At 48.6% G+C, this 23485-nt stretch overlaps 1 protein-coding gene across 1 annotated transcript in view; it reads left to right on the top strand.

Annotated features, from left to right (window-relative positions):
- Positions 1-12888: 12888 nt before the first annotated feature.
- MTHFD1 (methylenetetrahydrofolate dehydrogenase, cyclohydrolase and formyltetrahydrofolate synthetase 1) overlaps positions 12889-23485 on the top strand; it is a 62284-nt gene continuing 51687 nt past the window's right edge. The window contains exons 1-8 of the mRNA XM_077266008.1: positions 12889-13047; positions 14626-14710; positions 15204-15263; positions 16511-16564; positions 18164-18300; positions 18391-18491; positions 19338-19474; positions 19851-19962. Coding sequence (XP_077122123.1) covers positions 13010-13047; positions 14626-14710; positions 15204-15263; positions 16511-16564; positions 18164-18300; positions 18391-18491; positions 19338-19474; positions 19851-19962 — 724 coding nt within the window. The 5' untranslated portion in view covers positions 12889-13009. The remainder of the gene's footprint in view (positions 13048-14625; positions 14711-15203; positions 15264-16510; positions 16565-18163; positions 18301-18390; positions 18492-19337; positions 19475-19850; positions 19963-23485) is intronic.

Below are 23485 nucleotides of genomic sequence, written 5' to 3' on the forward strand. Positions count from 1 at the left end.
TATAGTGTTAAATTTCATTATTTACCATAATGTAATGATTACAATTAAACTTTCATATATTATAGATTCATTATCCACCAACTGAAATTTGTCAGGTCTTTTATTGTTTTAATACTGATGATTTTGGCCTACAACTCCTGATAACCCAAAAAACCTGTCTCAATAAATTAGCATATTTCACCCGTCCAATCAAATAAAAGTGTTTTTTAATAACAAACAAAAAAACCATCAAATAATAATGTTCAGTTATGCACTCAATACTTTGTCGGGAATCCTTTGGCAGAAATGACTGCTTCAATGCGGCGTGGCATGGAGGCAATCAGCCTGTGACACTGCTGAGATGTTATGGAGGCCCAGGATGCTTCAATAGCGGCCTTAAGCTCATCCAGAGTGTTGGGTCTTGCGTCTCTCAACTTTCTCTTCACAATATCCCACAGATTCTCTATGGGGTTCAGGTCAGGAGAGTTGGCAGGCCAATTGAGCACAGTAATACCATGGTCAGTAAACCATTTACCAGTGGTTTTGGCACTGTGAGCAGGTGCCAGGTCGTGCTGAAAAATGAAATCTTCATCTCCATAAAGCATTTCAGCCGATGGAAGCATGAAGTGCTCCAAAATCTCCTGATAGCTAGCTGCATTGACCCTGCCCTTGATGAAACACAGTGGACCAACACCAGCAGCTGACATGGCACCCCACACCATCACTGACTGTGGGTACTTGACACTGGACTTCAGGCATTTTGGCATTTCCTTCTCCCCAGTCTTCCTCCAGACTCTGGCACCTTGATTTCCGAATGACATGCAAAATTTGCTATCATCAGAAAAAAGTACTTGGGACCACTTAGCAACAGTCCAGTGCTGCTTCTCTGTAGCCCAGGTCAGGCGCTTCTGCCGCTGTTTATGGTTCAAAAGTGGCTTTACCTGGGGAATGCGGCACCAGTAGCCCATTTCCTGCACACGCCTTTCCACACCAGACTCAGTCCACTGCTTCCTCAGGTTCCCCAAGGTCTGGAATCGGTCCTTCTCCACAATCTTCCTCAGGGTCCGGTCACCTCTTCTCGTTGTACAGCGTTTTCTGCCACATTGTTTCCTTCCAACAGACTTACCATTGAGGTGCCTTGATACAGCACTCTGGGAACAGCCTATTTGTTGAGAAATTTCTTTCTGGGTCTTACCCTCTTGCTTGAGGGTGTCAATGATGGCCTTCTTGACATCTGTCAGGTCGCTAGTCTTACCCATGATGGGGGTTTTGAGTAATGAACCAGGCAGGGAGTTTTTAAAAGCCTCAGGTATCTTTTGCATGTGTTTAGAGTTAATTAGTTGATTCAGAAGATTAGGGTAATAGGTCATTTAGAGAACCTTTTCTTGATATGCTAATTTATTGAGACAGGTTTTTTGGGTTATCAGGAGTTGTAGGCCAAAATCATCAGTATTAAAACAATAAAAGACCTGACAAATTTCAGTTGGTGGATAATGAATCTATAATATATGAAAGTTTAATTGTAATCATTACATTATGGTAAATAATGAAATTTAACAATATATGCTAATTTTTTGAGAAGGACCTGTAGATATATCGATAGATAGATATATCGATAGGTAATAGATAGATAATAAACAGATGATTGATAGATGGATACGATAGATGGATCACAGAAGCGAGAAACTCGGACGAGTCTCGCATCTTAAGACCCGTCACTGCCGCCGGCACTCGGGAGCGGAGCGTGCTGTTGCTTGTATTTCTATGCAGCTGCACACTCCACTCCCGAGTGCCGGCGGGAGTGCCGGGTATTAAGATGCGAGACTCGTCCGAGATTCTCGCATGTGTGATCCCGGCCTTAAATAAAGACACACACACGAAATTTGCGTTAGGCTGGAGTCACAATCGCAAGAAACTCACACAAGACTCTCGCTTCAATACCCGGCACTGCCGCGGGCACTCGGGACCGGAGTGTGCGGCTGCATGTATTTCTATGAGTGCCTGCGGCAGTGTCGGGTATTTACCCCAGCCTTAAATGCAATGTTTAATTGAAAAAAAAAAAAATAAAAAAAAAAAATGGCGTGTCTCCCGCGCAATTTTCTGCGCCAGAGAGGGACAGCCAGCGACTGGGGGACTGATATTTGTAGCCTGGGATGGGGTTAATACCAATGGAGCTTCCCAGGCTATGAATATCAGCCCGCAGCTGTCTGCGTAGCCTTTACTGGCTATAAAAATAGGAGAACCCCCCCCCCCCAAAAAAAAAAAATGATGTGGGGTCCCCCTATAATTTATAGCCAGAAAGGCTACGCAGACAGCTGCGGGCTGATATTCATAGCCTAGAGAAGGACCATGGATATTGCCCCCCCCCCCCGGCTACAAATACCAGCCCCCAGCCGCCCCAGAAATGGCGCATCTATAAGATGTGCCAATTCTGGCGCTTAGCCTCTCACTTCCCACTCCCGAGTAGCAGTGGGATTATGGGGTAATAAGGGGTTAATGACACCTTAGGTGACATTAAGACCGGTTAATAACGGCGAGGCGTCAATAAGACGCCTATCCATTATTATTCCTAGTAAAGTGTAAATAAAACACAGACACTAGGAAAAAGTATTTTAATGAAATGATTACACACACTTTTTGAACATATCTTTATTGTACGCTCAATCCTCTTGAAGACCCTCGTCCTGCAAAAAAGCAAAAGAAAACAAACCAAATTCATACTCCCTGTCCGCAGATATAACGAGTCCAGCTCTGCTACATCTGGATGCCTGACATCCAGACATAGCAGAGCTTGTAGATGATCGCTGGAGATAACTCTCCAGCGATCACCTACATTCTAGCACTCACGGTCAGCTGACAGTGAGAACCAGCCTAGTGTGACCGGAGATAACCCCCGGTCACGTGCACGGCAGTTCTCGCGGTAAGCTATCGTGAGAACTTATCTTACCGCAAGAACTGCAGTGGACGCAGGGCTTCCGGCAGCGGGACCGGTAAGCCGGTATGTGACATGCGTAGTAAGCTGCAAAAACGCAGTTTCTACGCATTTCACTAATCATTAGATGTGATTTTACCGCATCTAATGATTATCTATGGGAAATTTACGTCACGGCGACGCAGCGTCGCCGCACTGTAAACAGACATGCTGCGTTCTGAAAAGACACGGCGCATGTCCGTTTACGCGGTTCTGCCGCCTGCGTCTTTTACTGCATAGTGGAGACGGGATTTCATGAAATCCCCTCCACTATGCTGTGACATCTGGACGCTGCGTGTTTGACACTGCGGCTCTACGTAGCGTCAAACACGCAGCGTTTCCTAAACGTGGACACATACCCTTACGATGACATCCTCTTCTTGTCTCCAGGCTGCGGCGTACTTTGTCTGCCCTGTTGAGGGCAAAGTACTGCAGTGCGCAGGCGCCAGGAAAGGTCAGAGAGGCCCGGCGCCTGCGCACTGCAGTACTTTGCTCTGTCCTCAACAGGGCAGACAAAGTACGCCTGCACCGGAGCAGCAGCGTGAAGACAAGAAGAGGACGTCATCCTATGAAGATAGGAGGCCCGGGACCGCGATGCCCATCGGATCGGACTGCCCGCCCTCTTTTTCTCATCTTCAGGATACATCGGGGGCTTATCTACAGCATTACAGAATGCTGTAGATAAGCCCCTGATGCCGGTGGGCTTAGCTCATCTTCGATTTTGGGGGTGACAGGTTCCCTTTAAAAGAAGTGAGCGGACCATTCTTCTGGCAGTTTCCACTTGGAAGACGCTCTATACTTTACAATACAAGCCAATATGAAGGCAATAAAAGGCTGGAAGTAGTGCATCTTTTGCAGCATTTTGTGAGTTTTTCCTTTTTAAAGAAAATTGTTTTACTCATTGCTTAAATAGACTTACGGTACTTATTAATGAAATACCTTATATAAATCCCTGATTGGACCAGATTCTGCCGCTTTTTGCTGAGTTGCTCCATTACAGAGATATTTACATTTGTTGGTTTTGGAGAGCAGTTTGTGAAATCTCTACTTGTAGTCCAACTGTGGGATTGTTCAGTCTTCTCTGGGGGTGGGGGTGCCTTCATCCCTCTCCTCCCTGGCCAATTACAGCTCAGTAGTTGATCTAGCACACAGGCACTGCTGCGCTGTGATTGGTCGTGTCTGGGAGTGCGGGGTGAAAGCACCCGCCTCCAAAGAAGACTCTGATGAAATGCCCAGTTGGAGTCGAAGCAGGGATTTCACATACGGAATATGTTGGCTCTATAGAAACAAAATTATTATTATTATACTGAGCTCCAAAAGCAACAAATGTGAATATCTCAAAAAAGGAGCGACTCAGAGCAAAACCGAAAAGAGCGTCAGAATCAGGGGAGCTCTGGGATTTATAAAAAAAGCATGTAGTTCAAATTATTTGAGATAGAGACCAAGGACCCCACTCCTCTTGGTACCTGTTGAATTATGTGTTATTCTGGAGCACCCCCACTGCCGCAGGGCCGAGGGGCACCCGGTACCGGGCCTCTGTGTCTCGGTTCTGGGGTTGTCACGGTGGCTGGGCCCGGTCCGTGACCCTGTTGAGGGGCGTCCAGTGAAGATGTTGTGGTGTGGTGCAGGTCGCGGTGAATAACGAGGACACAGAGTTGCAGTCTCTTCACCTCTTTACTGAAGGTCTCGAGGTACTCAATCCAGAGCACTGTTAACAGGGCTGTCTGAGACCGGCCGGTCCGAAGGCACATCAGGAGTTCCCTTAACAGGTGGGAATCAGTGTCTACCTGCTAGCGCCTGTGTGTTGTAGTCCTTCCCTGCTGAGCACCCCGGGATAGTCCTCACAACTGATTCGGTCTGTCTCTGATGTTCGTTCTCTCCGTCCCCCAGATGATATGGTTAGGACGCACCCGTATGACGGGGTAGGCCTGGAGTTCTTCCGGGACCCTAGAGTCGCCCCTCTCCCACAACTGCCTCTGTTGTCTGCTTAGGTGATTTGGGTGAGACAGCCAACCTATGATTGGCTGTCCTGCCATGGTTTGAAGTAATGCTTAGAGTCTCTTACTTGCTCGGAGTTCCGGCCACCGACTGTTTGCGCCTCAAAACGATATTGCCTCAATCTTACAGCACGACTCCTTCTGGTCCTATCGCCTCTTTGCTGTATTCCCGTGTTCTCACTTTTTGTCCTTTCCTAGGAGTCTGTCAGGATCCCATCCCTGACAGGTCCTCTCTCTAGCTCTTCCCAGTTACTTCCCTCTGTCTTCTTGTCCAACCCCCAGTTTTACCAGAGTGTGAGGAGTGGCCTACTAGATAGAACCACTCCCCCTGGTGGCCGGAGTGTGAAGTGTAGTGTGTGTGTTACCTGGTCAGGTGAACTCCTTTATTGCAATCAGACGTAAAATCACTCCCCTTAGTGGCAGAGCGACATTACTGCAACGACCAGGACTCTGGGGCGCTGCACTCCCCCCTGGTTAAATCCAGTACTCCCGGACTGGGAAAATAAGAACAACAATACATGTTAACAGAAAACACACAAAATTTTGAAATATCATAAACACTTAAACATAACAGTGCTTCCCTTTATGGGAGGTGAGGACTCTTGAACGTTGCGAAAGTTAGGTCATGCACAGTTTATGACTCTCAGTTCAGTGGTTGAAACAGCGGGGACCCCGGGTAAACAAAGGGGTCCCCTTTTAGAAGTTTTTGGAGCAATTCACTGTCCATTTTAAAACCTGTAACAAAAGATATGCACACAAACATTTTCAACTAAATACAGCCCTCATTAATACCTCCAAGTTTTGTAGCAGAGGGGAGTTTGATTCTGGGTGCTGCGTGTAGACCTTCGCAGCGCAGGGGTTGCTATTGGCCTAACAGGGCCCGCTATGCTTGCTACCGCTGGTGTGGTGCACTGTCTTCTAGCTACGCTTCTAGTGAGTCTGGGTAGCACTGGCAGGCTGGAGCTCTCAGAGCTGCTGTTACCAACAGTGGGTACGGCAGGTTCGCCAATAACAGAGGGAGGACTTGCCGGTTCAACGATTGGCATGGCATCTTCGGGCGGGATCTGCTGAGATTGCGGGCCTGGACAATCTGGCACCACCGTTAGTTCTAGTGGATTCGGTTGATGGAACGTTAGGACAGGTACCACGATGGCCTGATTTATCTGAGTCCAGGACTGGGGAAAATCGCCAAGAACAGTGTGTATCATCTTCTCTCCTACAGGTGGGGAGGTTCTTGGATCTGTTTCCCTCTCTCTCAACTTATCAGGGCATACTTTAAGGTGGTCTCTGGATATGGCCGTTGAGGTTTCTCCCCATCTTTGCTGATGAGACAGACCTTAGCATTGTCAAAATCGGATGGCAGGATGGTATACGGTTCCGCTTCCCATTGGTCGTCAAGCTTGTGTAGCCTTCTCTTCCGCTTGAGTACTTGCTCACCAGGTGGCAAGGGAATCGCAGGAGCATGCTGGTTGTAGTCCCTTTCCTGTCTTTGCCTGGCCTGAGCGAGGCTTCTTTCCACGCACTCCTGTACCTTGCGGTACCTTTGCTGCCTCTCCGTATCCCAATCGGCATCCGGCGAGGTATCTTTGGGGGTTAGGACCCCCATGTCCAGATCGACGGGTAACTTGCTAGACCTTCCTCGCATCAGGTACGCTGGAGTGCAGTTGGTGGAATTTACTGGGATGTGATTGTATATGTCCACCAAGTCAGGCAACTTTGTTGGCCACAGGTTCCGTTCCTCTACGGGCAAGGTCTTTAGTAAGTTGATCACCACTTGGTTCATCTTTTCGCACATCCCATTGGTTTGGGGATGGTATGGTGTGGTTCTGATCTTCTTACACCCGTACAGTTGGCAGAACTCTTGGAACACTTCTGCTTCGAATGCTGGTCCCTGATCAGTCAGTACCTTCTCCGGGTAGCCATGGGGCCTACAAAAGTACTGCTGGAAGGCCTTAGCGGCTGTCCTGGCCGTTAGATCCTTGACAGGTACAACCACCAAAAATCTGGAGTAGTGATCTACGATGGTAAGAGCGTAGATATAGCCTGACCGGCTAGGTGTCAGCTTCACATGATCCAGCGCGACCAGTTCGAGCGGCCGTTTGGTGATGATAGGCTGCAAGGGAGCCCGTTGGCTGCCACGGTCCTTCCTGCGTAGGCTACATGGACCGCACTCCCGACACCACTTTTCAATGGCTCTCTTCATGCCAACCCAAAAGAACCTCCCTCGGAGTAGCCTCTCCAGCTTCCTCCATCCGAAGTGTCCGGCTCCATCATGGTAGGCTCCCAGAACCATGGGCGCATCTCACCTTGGCACCACTATCTGCCATACCAATTCATGAGTACGTGGGTCGATGCTCCTCCGGCACAGCTTGCCATCATGGATAAACAGTTTGCTCCTCCCCTTCCACAGCTGTCGTGTCTCCTGTGGATCATCTGGGCCGGGATGCAACCCTGCCTGCGTCAAGAGCTTTTTCACCCGACGGACCGCGGGGTCACCATCCTGGGTCTCCGCCCATCCGTGATGGGGCAGGGGATTCAGTGTGGCATCCTGTTGGTTCTTGTGTCTGTTCTTCACATGATGGGAGTACTGAGCGGCTTTGGGGCGGTGGAATGCAGGCAGCTCTACCTCTTCAAGTGCCTCCGGGTCCTCCCCCGTTTCTGGCAAATTGGGCATTCGGGACAAGGCATCGGCATTCGCATTCTTGCGTCCTGCCCGGTACTTGATGGTGAAGTCGTAGTTGGACAGCCGGGCCATCCACCGCTGTTCCAGGGCCCCGAGTTTGGCGGTATCAAAGTGCGTCAGCGGATTGTTATCCGTGAAGACGGTGAATTTCGCCGAGGCCAGGTAGTGTTTGAACCTATCACTGCCCAGACGATGGCAAGGAATTCCAGCTTAAAGGAACTGTAGTTGTCAGGGTTCCTTTCCTTGGGACGAAGCTTCCTGCTGGCGTAAGCGATTACCTTCTCCTTGCCTTTCTGGACCTGGGACAGCACGGCCCCCAATCCTACATTGCTGGCATCCATATACAGCACAAACGGTTGGTCGTATTCAGGGTAGGCCAGTACCTCTTCTCCAGTCAGTGCCGACTTCAAACAAGTGAAGGATCCTTCCAGCCCCTCGTTCCAATCAAATGGGGTGTTCTTCCCCTTGGTCTTCTTTGATTGGCCCACCAACAGGTCTTGCAAGGGCGCGGCCTTCTTGGTGAAGTCCTTAATGAACCTCCGGTAATAGCCTACCAGCCCGAGGAACTGCCGGACTTCGTGGAGGTTGCTGGGCTTCGGCCAGTCCTGGATCACCGTGACCTTGTCGGGGTCTGGGGCCACTCCTTCAGCGCTCACCACATGGCCCAGGTACTGCACTTTGGGTTTCAGCAGATGACATTTGGACGGTTTCACCTTTAAGCCAAAGTTGGACAGGGCTTCAAACACCTCAGCCAGGTGCTTCAGATGGTCTTCGTAGGTCTTAGAGAAGACAATGACATCATCCAAATACAGCAGTACGGTTTCAAAGTTCTTGTGCCCCAGACAGCACTCCATCATCCTCTGGAACGTCCCCGGGGCATTGCACAATCCGAAGGGCATGTAGTTGAATTCGCAGAGACCCATCGGTGTCGTGAAGGCCGTCTTCTCTTTGTCCGCCTCCGCCACAGGAACCTGCCAGTACCCACTGGTGAGATCTAAGGTAGAGAAGTAGTTAGCAGATCTTAAGGCAGCCAGTGACTCCTCTATCCTGGGCAGTGGGTATGCATCCTTATGTGTAATGCGATTCAACTGCCTGTAATCAACGCACATCCTCATTGTGCCATCTTTCTTTTTAACAAGGACCAATGGAGCTGCCCAGGGGCTACAACTGTCTCTCACCACCCCAGCCTCCTTCATTTCTCACAACATGTCCTTGGCACACTGGTAATGAGCTGGGGGTACAGGGCGGTATCTCTCTTTTATGGGCCGGTGATCTCCCGTGGGGATATGATGTTGGATCCCTTTCACCTTTCCAAAATCTAAGGGGTGTTTGCTAAATACCCGCTCGTACTCGTCAACCACCCTGTAGGCCCCCTGTTTCTGATGGGATGGGGTGGAGTCAGTGCCCACATGCAATTCCTGACACCAATCTTTCGAGTGCCCTGCAGAACCGTTGTCCTCCGCCAGGTTAGACGGGGCCAAGGGTCCAGGTGTCTGTATCACACTATTATTGACAGCGAACAGTTTGGCAAGCGTGGCATACTTGGTGAGGTGGACCTCTTCCTCCCCACAATTAAGGGCACGTACGGGCACCCTCCCCTGGCGGACGTCGACCACCCCCCTGGCTGTCAGAAGAGTAGGCCTATTATCTGAATATACGGGTTCTACCAGGGCCTGGTAGTCCTTACCCCTGAGGCCTATGGCTGCCCGACACTATATCAACATCTCACTCCTGGGGGGTATCGCGATAGGGTTTGAATCACTCACAGTGACACGACCAATTTCACCACCAGTCAGCTCTACCTGCTGTCTCTGCATCAGAGCTCTGATTTCTTTTTGCAGGGCGCGTTGTTCACTGTAGCCAACGGTTTCTGCTACCTGTTGTAACAAGACAATAACTTCTGCAAGACAATTTTCTATAACATTGGTACCGATAGTCATCATGGGATTGCATTCACGGTGGTCAATATCAACAATTACAATCCCTTGGGCCTTCAATTCCACCCGCCCCACCTTGATGGTGACCTCTTTATACCCCACTTGTGGCAACGGCTGACCATTACTGGCTATGATGGTGAAATCGTCATCGGGGCCACGAGTAATATCGGTGTCCTCCCAATACCGTTTATAAAGCACGTAAGGCATAGTCGTCACCTGAGAACCGGTGTCCAGCAGAGCATTCATGGGGATACCGTCGATCACAACAGGAAGAACTGGTCGCCCTCCAACGTATTTGGCTCTCCAATGCTGCAGGCCTGATCGTCCTACTCCTGGGGGTTGGCCCTTTGCCCCAGGGGTTGCTCGTTTAAAGGACAGTACCTTGCAAGGTGGCCCACCTGGTGACAGCGGCGGCAGATGGGTCGTTCGTCCCGATGGAAGCGATCGTCATCCCGGCCTCTGGTCGGCGGAGTCCTCCTCTGTCGCATCCAGGGGACATCTTCTGGTCTGGAGGCCAGCTGGATCTTCTCCTTGGGGGCCTCCTGTAGGGACTGCACCGTCCGGGCTAGGGCAGCAACGCTCTTGGTCAGCTCCTGCATCTGGAGGCGAAGTCCTGCAGGGGAGTTGTCCTCTAGGCTCTGGGCGTCGGCCTCGGCGGCGACTGGGGCATCTGACGCCACCTCCTGGTGGTATGTGAGAGCGGGACACGCCTGGGTGGTATTGCATGGCTAAGCTGTCGCTCCTGCAGCGCCTGGATAGCTTTATCCTTGAATTGCGCAAAAGTCAAGTCTGGATTCTACATGGCCAGGAAGTGTAATTGGCCCCTTTGGTGACTGCACAGGAGCCCCTCAATGAACCGCTCTTTCAGGAGTTTATCCTCATCCTGCATGCTGCCGGGGTCACTCTGCTTAATGGCCCGCAGCGCCTCCTGGAGATTAAGGGCATAGTCCCGTAAGCTATCCTGCGGTGTCTGTTTGCATCCATAGAAAGTCAATTTAATTTCTGTAGCAGTACGGGTATCGAAGGTGGCTTTAAGCTTTGCAAAAACCTGCTGTGCAGTTCCCTTATCCGCGGCGGGCCAGGACTTCACTTCCCTCAGAGCCGCCCCAAAGAGTTGGCCGATTATCATATGAACCTTCTGAGGCTCTGTCAGGGGATAGAACTCGAGCAGGCTGCAGATCCCTTCTTTAAAGTCAGTGAATGTATGCGACTCCCCGGAGTATCGTGGGAGCCAGGCCGCTCCGGGCAGGCACAGCATAGAGAAGGGCATTATAGCCTTTGTGGTAGCGGGTTCTGCGGCACCCGGTGGTGGTATTAGGGCCGCGGCTGCGTCCGCTGCGGGGACCGGAGCTGCCCGTGTCTACGGCTGCGACCGCCACCTCCGCTCCTTCCGACTCAGACATGGCTGTCCCTTCCTCCCACTAACCTGCTGGAGGTCGGAGTTCCCCTTCCGGAGTTGGCACTTTACTGCGCTTTCTCGTTCCGCGCTTCTTTTGGCCGGTTCCGCCCACGAAGCTAAGGCTCCTCCCTCCGTGCGCGGCAATGGCGAATTGTGGCGGGAACTCTTGGCGGCAATTGGCAATGCACAGTCTTTGCAATAAGTCACAGTCCAAACACAATAAATCACAGTTCCAAGGCACAAATGACCTGATTCTTCATGCTTAAGTAGATCCTGTTCGTGATGCCAAGTTGGAGCGCCCCCACTGCCGCAGGGCCAAGGGGCACCCGGTACCGGGCCTCTGTGTCTCGGTTCTGGGGTTGTCACGGTGGCTGGGCCCGGTCCGTGACCCTGCTGAGGGGCGTCCAGTGAAGATGGAGAGTGATGATGTTGTGGTGTGGTGCAGGTCGCGGTGAATAACGAGGACACAGAGTTGCAGTTTCTTCAGCTCATTACTGAAGGTCTCGAGGTACTCAATCCAGAGCACTGTTAACAGGGCTGTCTGAGACCCGCCGGGCCGAAGGCACATCAGGAGTTCCCTTAACAGGTGGGAATCAGTGTCTACCTGCTAGCGCCTGTGTGTTGTAGTCCTTCCCTGCTGAGCACCCCGGGATAGTCCTCACAACTGATTCGGTCTGTCTCTGATGTTCGTTCTCTCCGTCCCCCAGATGATATGGTTAGGACGCACCCGTATGACGGGGTAGGCCTGGAGTTCTTCCGGGACCCTAGAGTCGCCCCTCTCCCACAACTGCCTCCGTTGTCTGCTTAGGTGATTTGGGTGAGACAGCCAACCTATGATTGGCTGTCCTGCCGTGGTTTGAAGTAATGCTTGTAGTCTCTTACTTGCTCGGCGTTCCGGCCACCGACTGTTTGCGCCTCAGAAGGATGTTGCTATGATCTTACAGCACGACTCCTTCTGGTCCTATCGCCTCTTTGCTGTATTCCCGTTTTCTCACTTTTTGTCCTTTCTTAGGAGTCTGTCAGGATCCCATCCCTGACAGGTCCTCTCTCTAGCTCTTCCCTCTTACTTCCCTCTGTCTTCTTGTCCAACCCCCAGTTTTACCAGAGTGTGAGGAGTGGCCTACTAGATAGAACCACTCCCCCTGGTGGCCAGAGTGTGAAGTGTAGGTGTGTGTTACCTGGTCAGGTGAACTCCTTTAGTGCAATCAGACGTACCATCACTCCCCTTAGTGGCAGAGCGACATTACTGCAACAACCAGGACTCTGGGGCGCTGCAATTCTGTGATGTCTTTATTGTCTGTACAATATCCCTCTGAAATGTAAAGTGATGCAGAATATATTCTTGCTATAGAAATAAAAATGATTATTATTGACAGGTCTTATTTAAGCAATAAGTAAAACATAGTCTCCACAGAAAACAGGGCTGAGAAAAAGGTGGCATTTTTTTTTAAAGTTCTGATTTTTTAACCACTAAAATGTGTATAGAGTGTCTAGAAGAAAAAAATGACACCCTGTGGCCTCGCCGTCTCTGCACTGACGACTGGGTGAGTCACGGTGTAAAGTGATTTTACCATAAAATGAACACACACCCAAAAAACCAATGGTGGAATTGCATTTTTCCCCCATTTCCCGCCACTTACATTATGAGGCAAAAATTAATACTTGTGCTGCAAAAAAGCCCTTTGTCAACGGAAATATAAGTCACGTCACGGTATTGGAAAGAGAAGAGGCGAAAAAAAGAAACCTGTCAGAGCAAGAGAAAAAGTGTACCACCGCCGCCACCTTGTACCACCGCCGCCACCTTGTACCACCAACCCGCCTCCTGTCACGTTATCAGCGCTTGAGGCTTCGCTTATATACGAGGGCGGAGCTAACCTTCCTAACCCCGCCCATTGCACCAGAAATAACACACCCGTCTCCCCACTTATACACGCATGCGCAGTAGGCTTTGAGCTACTCCACGAGGGTCAGCAGCGTCACTCCCCGGAGTCTTCCTCGTCCCTCATCATCGGAGCGGTGTGGACCCGCGTTCCCCCTCTCATTATGCCGGCCCAGGTGCTCAGCGGGAAGCTCGTGTCCGGGTAAGTACTGCAGGCTGCCAGGTATGCCGGCTCCTGGAGGAAGCCTCACAACACCGCCCCCCCCCCCCCCCCCCACGGTAGTGGAGGGGTTAATGCAGCACGTGGGGGTCGCTGGCATATACAGTTGTAGGGTCGGGTGCAGCAGGGGTTAGGCAGCTGACAGTTTGGATTTGGGGGCGTTCAACATGCAAGGGGTTAAATTTAAAGCTTTGCGGAAACTTTTTAAACAAAGTGTGCCAGGAAGGTGTGCTGCACCGGGGCTGCCACTGCTGAGGGGCTGTTGCAATTGCATCTGCACCAGCTATACATGTTTCCACTACTGATTTTTTTTGTTTGCAAATGTATCAGTTTTTGATATAACTTTTAACCCTTTGGAAACAATTGTAAATCAAATCCCGACACACACACACACACACACACACACACACACACACACACACACACACACACACACACACACACACACACACACACACACACACACACACACCCACCTACCTTTAGGAATGACCCTGCCTGGTGCTGAAGGAGTTAAGTTATGGACAGGTGAAGGGTAAAGTGCTCAGTGCAGGTTACTGTCCTGCAGCCTGTGGAGGTTGTATGCAGGGACCTTTTCTAACCTGTATGGGGGTCCTTGGTACATTCACATGTTAATGCTCTGGATGGAATCAGTTTATAAAGTGTGTGTTGTGTGTGTTTGTTTTTAACCCCAGTGTTCTAGGCCCTCCCTCCCATCCCCCACTTTGTGCTCTCTGTGGGGCTATAGCCTTCATCTTGTTTTTGTACGGGTCTCATACAGTGACCTTGAAACAAAAACATTAAACTTTGCCCCCTGTCACAAGGTGGCGTGATGCCCGGTTGCTTGGCTTGCGCAGTTTTGCTCTTGTGGCCATGACAGGACAATGCATGCTGCTGATCAGATTGTAATGTCATCTGCACCCTGGGGGGTATGTCTGTACATCCGGAGATGTCTGCACTGGTAATTGAGCAGGAAATACTATATTCTGAGGGTCACATGAGCATCGATCACACACACGACTGCTGTGCATAATAATAGTGCGTCCTACATAAGATGATTCCAACCCTTTTTACTGTACTTTTTTTTTTTTTTTTTTTAACTTATCCTCTATGGATCAGTGCATTGCAGAGTGAGTTAACTGTGACTCCTTCAGTGAGCTGGTTCTGTTAACAGCTGATTCTACTCCTACAAAATCTTCTAAGCCAGTTCATCATGTGGTCATAAATCATCCTAAAAAGTTAAGATGTTCTCACTAATGAATTTGGCTGTTCTATCTATGGTACATCAATCTGTTCTCCAGCATTTATGTACAGTGACTCATAGATGCTATAGAAGACAAATGAGCCAAAATTATTAATGAACCTCAGTTGGTTTAAAAAAAACAAAAAACTTAAATAAAACAACTTCCCTGATAATGTCGTTATGCGTTTTGAGCTCCCTGTGATCAGGAAGTCTGAATGTGACTGATCAGTTCTGCAGCCTTATCTCATATGTATAGATGCTACCTGGATGTTGTATGACGCTGTCGCACATCTAATAATGCCGCTTATTACATGCAGACTTGTCCGAGAACGTCTGAAAAATGAAGTTGCAGCCATGCAGGAAAGGCACGCTGGCTTCCGCCCGGGTCTGGCCATTTTGCAGGTTTGTATGTGTTTCTTGACCTTGTGTCTGATTTTAATGCTGGAAAAAGCCCCTAGGACGTGTAACAGTGGTGACGATGTATCTGATTTTGCTGTCTGTAACCTGGATCCAAAAGGGATTTTCTCTTTTGTGGCGAACACGATAAACGTGGTCATCGGCATGTTTTTACATGTAGAAGTAGTGGCCTTCTGTCCCGTAATAAATATCATGCTTTTTTGTAAAGCTCAGATATGCCAGTCATCTGAAATTCAGTGTGGAGGCACATTGCACTTCCAGCTTGCCTTGCTTATGGCTTCTACGCTACATTTTCATACTTTAGCCCATTTGTATGAATCCTGGCAGGTGTGTGAAGATCCAACACTGCCCTCACCCCATTGCAGAAATGAACAGTACCGGACCCTCCCTTTTATCACTTTACAGCTACAATCGTGTCTGAGTTTGTGTTTTGGGATATATATATATATATAATTTTTTTTTTGTCTTTTTCTAATAGGTGGGAGACAGAGATGATTCAAACTTGTATATCAGTATGAAGCTGAAAGCTGCTGCCGAGGTAAGGCAATTAGGGGTATTTAACTTTTTTTTTCTTTTTCCTCTTTTGAATCCATGCAGTAAAGTGAAATTGTGAAAAATACAAACTTTCTGTACACTAGGTGGTCCATAAATTGTAGCGCTCTGCAGATTACAGCAGTGTGGAAAGCGATAAGCTTTTTGGCTCCCAGAAAACTTTCAGTACCCGTCCCACTATTGTGGCAGTATTGTGGTGCTCCGGGCCCTGTACTTCCAATCTGTTTGCCCCTGTCTGCATGCTCGGACGTTTTCACATATAACATAACTTCCTCCGTCCATAGAAATCTGGGACATAAACATTGTAATGTGATGAGATTTTCTGTTTTTATAGCACATAGTGGACCAGGGTCCATGTACTTTCTATTCTATGTATGGAGTACAAGGTTCACTGCAAATCTGTAAAATAACCATGTCTTTTATACGAGATGCAATAAACCTGACAATAACAAGCATTTATTATGGTCAGTGCAGGTTTTTTCGCCCCTTAACATAGATGGGACGCTCGTCACAGGTATCATATTTTGTCCCTTTTGGCTTTGATCCTCTTTAACCCCTTCACTTCTGGCAATTTTCTTAATTTTTTTTTTAATCCTTTATTTTTTTTATTTTTTTCACTTTTAGTCGCATTACTAGACTAGAAGCTGCAAACTTCCGATTGCCTGTGCAGTAAATAGCAAGGCTTTAGTACTGATGTGTATAACAGAAATGACTATCTCCCATGAATGTAATCGTTCACAGGAGCATCGTGATGACGAGCAGGAGGGTCAGCAGCAGACCCTCGGCTGCATGACACGTCATCGGCACCCTACGATCGCGTCCCGGGCGTGCCAATTGGAGCGTGGAATGATGCGTGCTCCGTAGGTGCATGTTAAATTCTGTTGTCAGAGATTGGCAGTGGGATTTAACAGATTGACAGCCTTGGGCACAGTACTGCTCCTCTTGGCTCTTAAATCAGTCAACGTGTGCAGAGAAAGATGCGGGCTCAGCGTGTGCGCCTGCATCAGATGCAGGGCATTGACGTATGACGTAAATATGCGGCATATGACGTGAAGGGGTTAAGAGAAGTATATGTAGTCTAATCTACAGTAATGGGTTTGGGTCATGTTCTGGCTTGTATCAATGTCCTTGTAGCGCAGATATCTGACATTAAAGGAGTACTCCTATTTAGTGCAGGGCTGAGCTTTGCCCATGTGACACTGGCATTTGATTTCCATATATATTCTTTTCTAGATTGGAATTAATGCCAGCCATGTCAAGCTGCCAAGGACTGCAACAGAGGCAGAGGTGAGCAAAACTAGCTGGCAATGTGGAGGAGAGATGAGATTAGGTTCAGTTTGTGATAGTGTACTGCCAGCACTTACTACTTTGTCACAGCTTTGATTGAAAATCTACCTGTGGATAAGCTGAACACCAGGCAACTGTAGGAATACGGGTGTACACCAAAAAAAGATCTAACCAATGTAGTCTAAGGGTATGTGCACACGTCCGGATTTCTTGCAGAAATTTCCTGAAGAAAACCGGAAATTTTCTGCATGAAATCCACTTTTTTTTTTTTGCATTTTTTTTTCCGTTTTTTTCGCTTTTTTTTTAGCATTCTGCAAGCGTGATTAGCTTGCAGAATGTTAAAGTTTTCCAAGCGATCTGTAGCATCGCTTGGAAAACTGACTGACAGGTTGGTCACACTTGTCAAACATAGCGTTTGACAAGTGTGACCATCTTTTTACTATAGATGCAGCCTATGCAGCATCTATAGTAAAAGATAGAATGTTTAAAAATAATAAAAAAAATGGTTATACTCACCTGCAGGCGTCCGTTCCTATAGATGCCGGTGTGGTTCAGGACCTTCCATGACGTCGCGGTCACGTGAGCGGTCACATGACCGGTCTCGACCAATCACAAGACCGTGACGTCATCGCAGGTCCTTCACCGCACACCAGCTATAGAAACCGAAGCGGCAGCATGCACCTGAGAGGCAGGAAGACATCGAAGGTGAGTATAGGACTATTTTTTATTTTAATTCTTTTTTTTTTTTTTTTTTGACCAATTATATGGTGCCCAGTCCGTGGAGGAGAGTCTCCTCTCCTCCTCCCTGGGTACCAACCGCACATAATCTGCTTACTTCCCGCATGGTGTGCATAGCCCCGTGCGGGAAGTAAGCAGATCAATGCACTCCTAGGTGTGCGGAATCCCCTGCAATTCCGCATTTTAATGAACATGTTACTTTTTTTTCCGCGATGCGATTTTTTTCGCGGAAAAAAAAGGCTACATTTGCACAAAAAATGCGGAATACACTGAAAATAATGTGAGGCATATGTTAGCGTTTTTATCGCGAAAAAACATGAAAAATACTGAACGTGTGCACATGGCCTTACAAAAAGAAAAGAAAAAAGGTGGCACTCGCCATCCGGTTATAGTCCTTTATTTAATCCATAAAACCGGTATAGCGGGAGAGGAGCGGAAACCTTCTTGGCTAATTGTGGCAATGTCGCTTGGGGAATTTATGGAGCGGAGGTTGAGCATGTGCACCTCTGCTTCTTTGAAGTTGGGGCTCTGCAGAGCCCCATTATTGGACTCAGGATAGGTGGGGGAATAATTGCTAAAGATGTGGTCAGAGTTAATGATTCACAAGACCCGACTCCGGTGGTCACGTCAGTTGTTCGTTCCTCTCCAGACCAGACACCAGTCCTGTCCAGACCAGCCTCCTACCCGCCAGCACCCCTAGCACCTCTTTGTAGGCTTGTTGCAATGTCATGCGTTCCTTATGCTGCAACTATGATGCCACTCTAGACCTACTAATCAGAAGAAGCTGCAGGTAGCGAGTGGTCTGCAGGGCTGTGGTCTGGCTGCCAAGGCCAACTGATGTCTATGATCCATGTTTTGTAGGTACTGAGCAGAATAAAATCTATTAATGAGGATCTGGCCCTCCATGGACTAATTGTTCAGCTGCCTCTGGATTCAGATCACAAAATTGACACCGAGAAAGTCACCAATGCTGTATCACCTGCCAAGGATGTGGATGGGTGAGTGTGACAGGGCTGATTCTGCAAACTGAAGTAGACAGACGCAAGACTCGCCTTAGATGTCTTAACTCTGTGATTGTCTTATTGTAGGCTAACCAGTATTAATGCAGGAAAACTGGCCAGGGGTGATCTTGGAGATTGCTTCATACCATGTACACCAAAAGGATGCTTGGACCTTATCCGACAAACAGGTAATCTCCCACAGCTCAGTGCACCTGTCCTTTATAGCACCCTACCTGTAGTACGTGGTCATCCTGCACAAGATAAAACTGCTTTTTGTGAAAATACCAGTTTCACAGATCCATAGTCTCATGATCTGTAACTTGCAACCATTTTTCACTTATAGGGGTGTGGAGGCATAAGGAGGGTGGGGGTAGTGGGTGCCCTGGTCTGCTAGCAGAAACCGCATGGACCAGGGATCATCTCGCTGAACGCCTGCTTTTACCATGGGCATAATACTACTCAGACAACATTGGGTGAGGGTAAAACAGTTTGGCGATACTTTATTGAGCCAAAAAACAGGTAAATAACACATAGAACAGTCCCAGCAAAATACCCAAGATGGTGCAAAATTAGTCTTGCCCTTCCACAGACTCGCCAGGGCAAGAGAAGCTTTCAGGGCCGACTACCTCACCTGTAACATGCAGAGAGGAGGAAACAACAAGCTGGGTACTCTAAACTTCTCCATTGGGCTAAAGTGACAAGTGGGTCCAAATTCCGATTACCCCAAGTGTATCCATGGTTCAGTGATGGTCAATGGTGTGGATCTGTATTCTTTCAGCTGGGGCAGTGGACCCCTAAGCTGACATCCTCCTGATGGAGTCATGATCTGGCAACAATACTGTAAAGAGTCTAGTTCTTTGGATGTATATGGAGGTATCTGTTACAGAGGCGCAAAGATCCTCTCTTTTAGATAACTGTCCTTCAAGCCTGCATCCATATCGCATGTACACCTCTTATTTAGTCCAAATAAATGTGTAATGGCTCGATGGTTTAATCATTCTCTTTCCATGTCCTATTTTTATTTTAATATCCAGGAGTGCAGATTGCAGGGAAGAGAGCAGTGGTTATTGGGCGCAGTAAGATTGTGGGCGCTCCTATGCACGACCTGCTGTTGTGGAATCATGCTACAGTCACCACCTGTCACTCAAAGACTGAGTCGCTCAGTGAAGAGGTGAATTGCAAGTTCTAAAGTGTTACTTATGTTAGTGTTAACCATGTATTGCTCTTGGGGCAGCATGTACCCCTCTGGTTATCAGTAACGTCAGAGACTGATGGGCACTAGTGTCACCAGGGATATCATAACTAGAATGTGGACAGATCGTAAAACTGTCAGCTAAAGTTGTCTAATCCCAGTCATTGGCTCTTGCGGGGACGAATCGATGCCTCTGAAGACATTAATTGCCAAAATGGGGTGGGGGCTTGACTTGTGATTAGTTAGTGTGCCACCAGTGTTGCCTGTTGTACCGTAGTTTGCATATATCTGGTGTCCTAAACCATGCATTCTACAGTATTCCCAGTATGACCTGTGTTCATTGTCCCACATGTAGGTGAGCAGGGCGGACATTCTTGTTGTCGGCGCTGGTAAACCAGAGATGGTTAAAGGTGACTGGATCAAGCCTGGTGCTGTTGTGATTGATTGCGGCATTAACCATGTACCAGGTAAGAGGTTTAATAGGCTCCTGACTTGTTGGAGAGCTCAGAATACATAGTCTGTATAATATCACAGGCGAGGAAGGTCACGAGAACCTCCTGCTGTGATCTTTGGCTCTCTGCTGCCATTTATCGTCCAGACAATTACACGATTGGCCGAATAACGAAGGAAGCTACAGGTCGTTTGCACGAACAGGCCAAATATCGTGACTCTAACAGCGAGCGTATGGTGTATATACACCTCCAGATTCCAACTCGTGGAATATATGTATATACCCCCGTACAGTCACCGCTAACTCCACGATAACTCTAGATATTGCTGCCACCACCAATCGGTTATACAGGCCTATTGGACACCCATTACAGGTAGCATATGGCTTTGAGGTGTGGTGAACAGAACTATTACATTTTTATATTTTAACCAAAGGGAGGCAGTGTTAATGAAAATGTACAAAAAAAATTTACAAGGGGGACAAAACAATACAGGATATACAGTTACATAAAATGAATAAAACAAAGAAATTTACTTCACCGTCGTAGACACAATTCAGTTTAGCTGAAGGAGAGCACTTCGATTGGCCATTGCGTAAACGGGGTCCCTGCATAAACTGTATCTCTACACGAACCCAGATCATAATTTGGCTTGATCATTTTTCAGACCCCGAGTGTGACCCATACACCCTCCCTGTGATTACCTCACGTGGGCATGGTTGTGGGCTGTTTTCATCCCTTCGGGATTTTATGAAATCACATTTTGTGATAACTCCTCGTCTGATGACCGCAGTAGTTCAAAATAGATGCCACTTTTTTGTCGGGATGTTATTTTTACTAAGAAACCAAACGCTGCATAGCTGTTGGTAGTTATTTGCCCGTTATGGATTTGGGACTTTTTGGTGGGGGATAAAGTTACGAGAAAATATGTATAATTTACCCTGGTTAACCCAGTGCTGAAAATGTAGGTTTCATTAATATCGTATTTGTTCAAATTCCCATATTCGAAATTTCATTTTGGGGACACTGTCTGACCTGGCTCATTCTACCTTTTCCATCTTCGGGAACCCAGTGTTACCTGAATCCAACATGCATTTCTTGTAGACAAAAGGGCTTCCACTGTCTTGTCTGTGTACGCTGGGTGACCATGGCTGTTTCTAAAGGGTGTGAGATATTCCCTTTAATCCTCTCAAGACTTAAAAAACCCTTTTCCAGTCTAAACTATTTGTCCAACCTGTACTGTCTATGAACAATAGACATCCTTGTTCAGTCACCTGGGCATAAAGAGAACTCCATGCATTTTAATTACCATGGTTCACGTCTTTATATATATTGCCATATTACATAGCTGTAGCTTTGAGTGCTAGCTCCTACTTCCTTATTGCAAATGGAAAGGAGAGGTGGAACATGGGATTGGTATCAGGTCTTCTGTTTCATACTGGAAATTGGTGTGAGTGACTTCAGAGGTGGTGTGTTTGTTTCGCCTCATTGGGGGACACAGACCGTGGGGTGTATACTGCTGCCGCTAGGAGGCTGACACTAAGGCTGCTGTCACACTAGCAGTATTTGGTCAGTATTTTACATCAGTATTTATAAGCCAAAACCAGGAGTGGAACAGTCAGAGGAGAAGTATAATAGAAACATATGCACCACTTCTGCATTTATCACCCACTCCAGGTTTTGGCTTGCAAATACTGATGTAAAATACTGACCAAATGCTGCTAGTGCGACGGCAGCCTAAGTGATACAAAGAAAGTGATCTCCTCCCCTGCAGTATACACCCTCCTGCTGGCTCTCAGCTAACCAGTTCTTGCTTAGTGTCTGTAGGAGGCACACAGACGGGTCTGCTATTCAGACCCAAAACTCTTTTTATTTTATTTTTACATTTTTGATTTTACTTTCTACAATGAAGGGGCGACGGATCCTTTCAAGGTTCCGATCTCCCTGAACCATCAACAGGCGTGCACGGAGGGTGTCGCCTCTGCGTATCCTCTCCTGCGACGTGGGATGCCAAGCCTGGGCTGATTCTTAGGGGCGACGGGTCCCTTCAAGGGCACCGATCTCCCCGCACCCTGAACGGATGAGCGCATGGAGTGCCGCCTCCACGTATCCTCCTCTCCAGCCAGGCCTAATGCCGGACAACTGGCCCTGTCCACCCGGGGACTGAACTCCGTGGATGTACAGAGGCCCCACTCTTCGGCATCCGAACAGCCCCCACTGTCCCACCACTGTTAAAGCGGATGGCACAAGGAGGCGGACGGTTCCTCTCCACCTCCCTAACAAAGGGATGGTGGATTGAGGCTTACCCCTCTATCCCTGCACCATCCACGCTGCAATACCTGACCTGCAGCAGAACAGTAGAGTGCACACGCTTTCCTCGGTGCTGAAACCCAGTCATCGCAGCGGCTCCATGCTGGGACGCGCACCGATGGTGAGTGGATCCTGTCAGCGATGGGCCTCTGCAGTGGGATATTCACATGCTGACAGGCAGCCTCAGCTTCCCTGTGGCCCACCTCCCTGAGGTAACGCGCTGGCTGCAAAAATGTAGCCCCCGGCTTCGGCCGATGTGTAGACTGCATCCCGGGAGCCACGCCTGCACTATGGCGTGCTAAGGTGGCTCCGCCCACCTTTTCTGGCGCTTCTTCCCTGGCACGAGAGCGATCACTTCCTCGGCAACACCCCTCTATTCTACCCCTGGTATTGCTCATGCTGGCTACAGAAATTTAGGCCCCGGCTTGGGCCTAGTCATTGAAGTCACGAGGCTCTGCCCACATCACGCCTGTGGCTCCGCCCCCCAAATCGGCGCCTCACTCTGTGAGACTTTACCACCTCTGCAACTCCCGGTGGCCATCTTGGTCCACCCTACACACGCACGCACATGCGCTATGGATTTGCATTAAAGGGGCACGACGACTCTGCTACTGGGTAAGGAAGTACTGCTCTCTTCCCCCTGTGCTTAAAGGCACATGACCAGTCTGAAGCCGGCCACCCTAAATGAGCTCAGGAGCCCTCCGCCGCTTATCCCAGAGTACCTATTTCCCTGAGTGGGCTTCGTCACTGCCGCAACCCATGGATTCTCTGACAAGAGATTGAATCCATCCGTGAACCCTCTGGCTCAGAGTACTCGCAGGACTAATATAGATGGTCCCTTTCCTTCATGCGAGCCGTCAGGCAAGGATGGATTCGCCTATTTATATCATCAACCAATCTCTGTAGATTGACGAGGACTTCGGTTCTACTCTAGATCACGCAGTGTCCCTCATGAGGAAACTAAACTCCCTCGCAGAGCATTTGCCATTCATCCAGACAGGGAGCGTCTGGATAAGCAATCCACTGGACAGAAACCTCTGCAAGCGCGGTATCCTTTTTCAGCCAATATGCAAACACGCGGGGTGTCCCCTCCACGTATACCCACCTAAGATGTGAGATACCATGCCTGGTCTGATTCTTAAGGGCGACGGGTCCTTCTAAAGGGCACCGATCTCCCCACACCAGCACTAGACAAGCACATGGAGTGTCGCCTCCATGTATCCTCTTCTAC

Source organism: Ranitomeya variabilis, chromosome 1 (genome assembly GCF_051348905.1).
Source record: "Ranitomeya variabilis isolate aRanVar5 chromosome 1, aRanVar5.hap1, whole genome shotgun sequence".
Classification (NCBI taxonomy): domain Eukaryota; kingdom Metazoa; phylum Chordata; class Amphibia; order Anura; family Dendrobatidae; genus Ranitomeya; species Ranitomeya variabilis.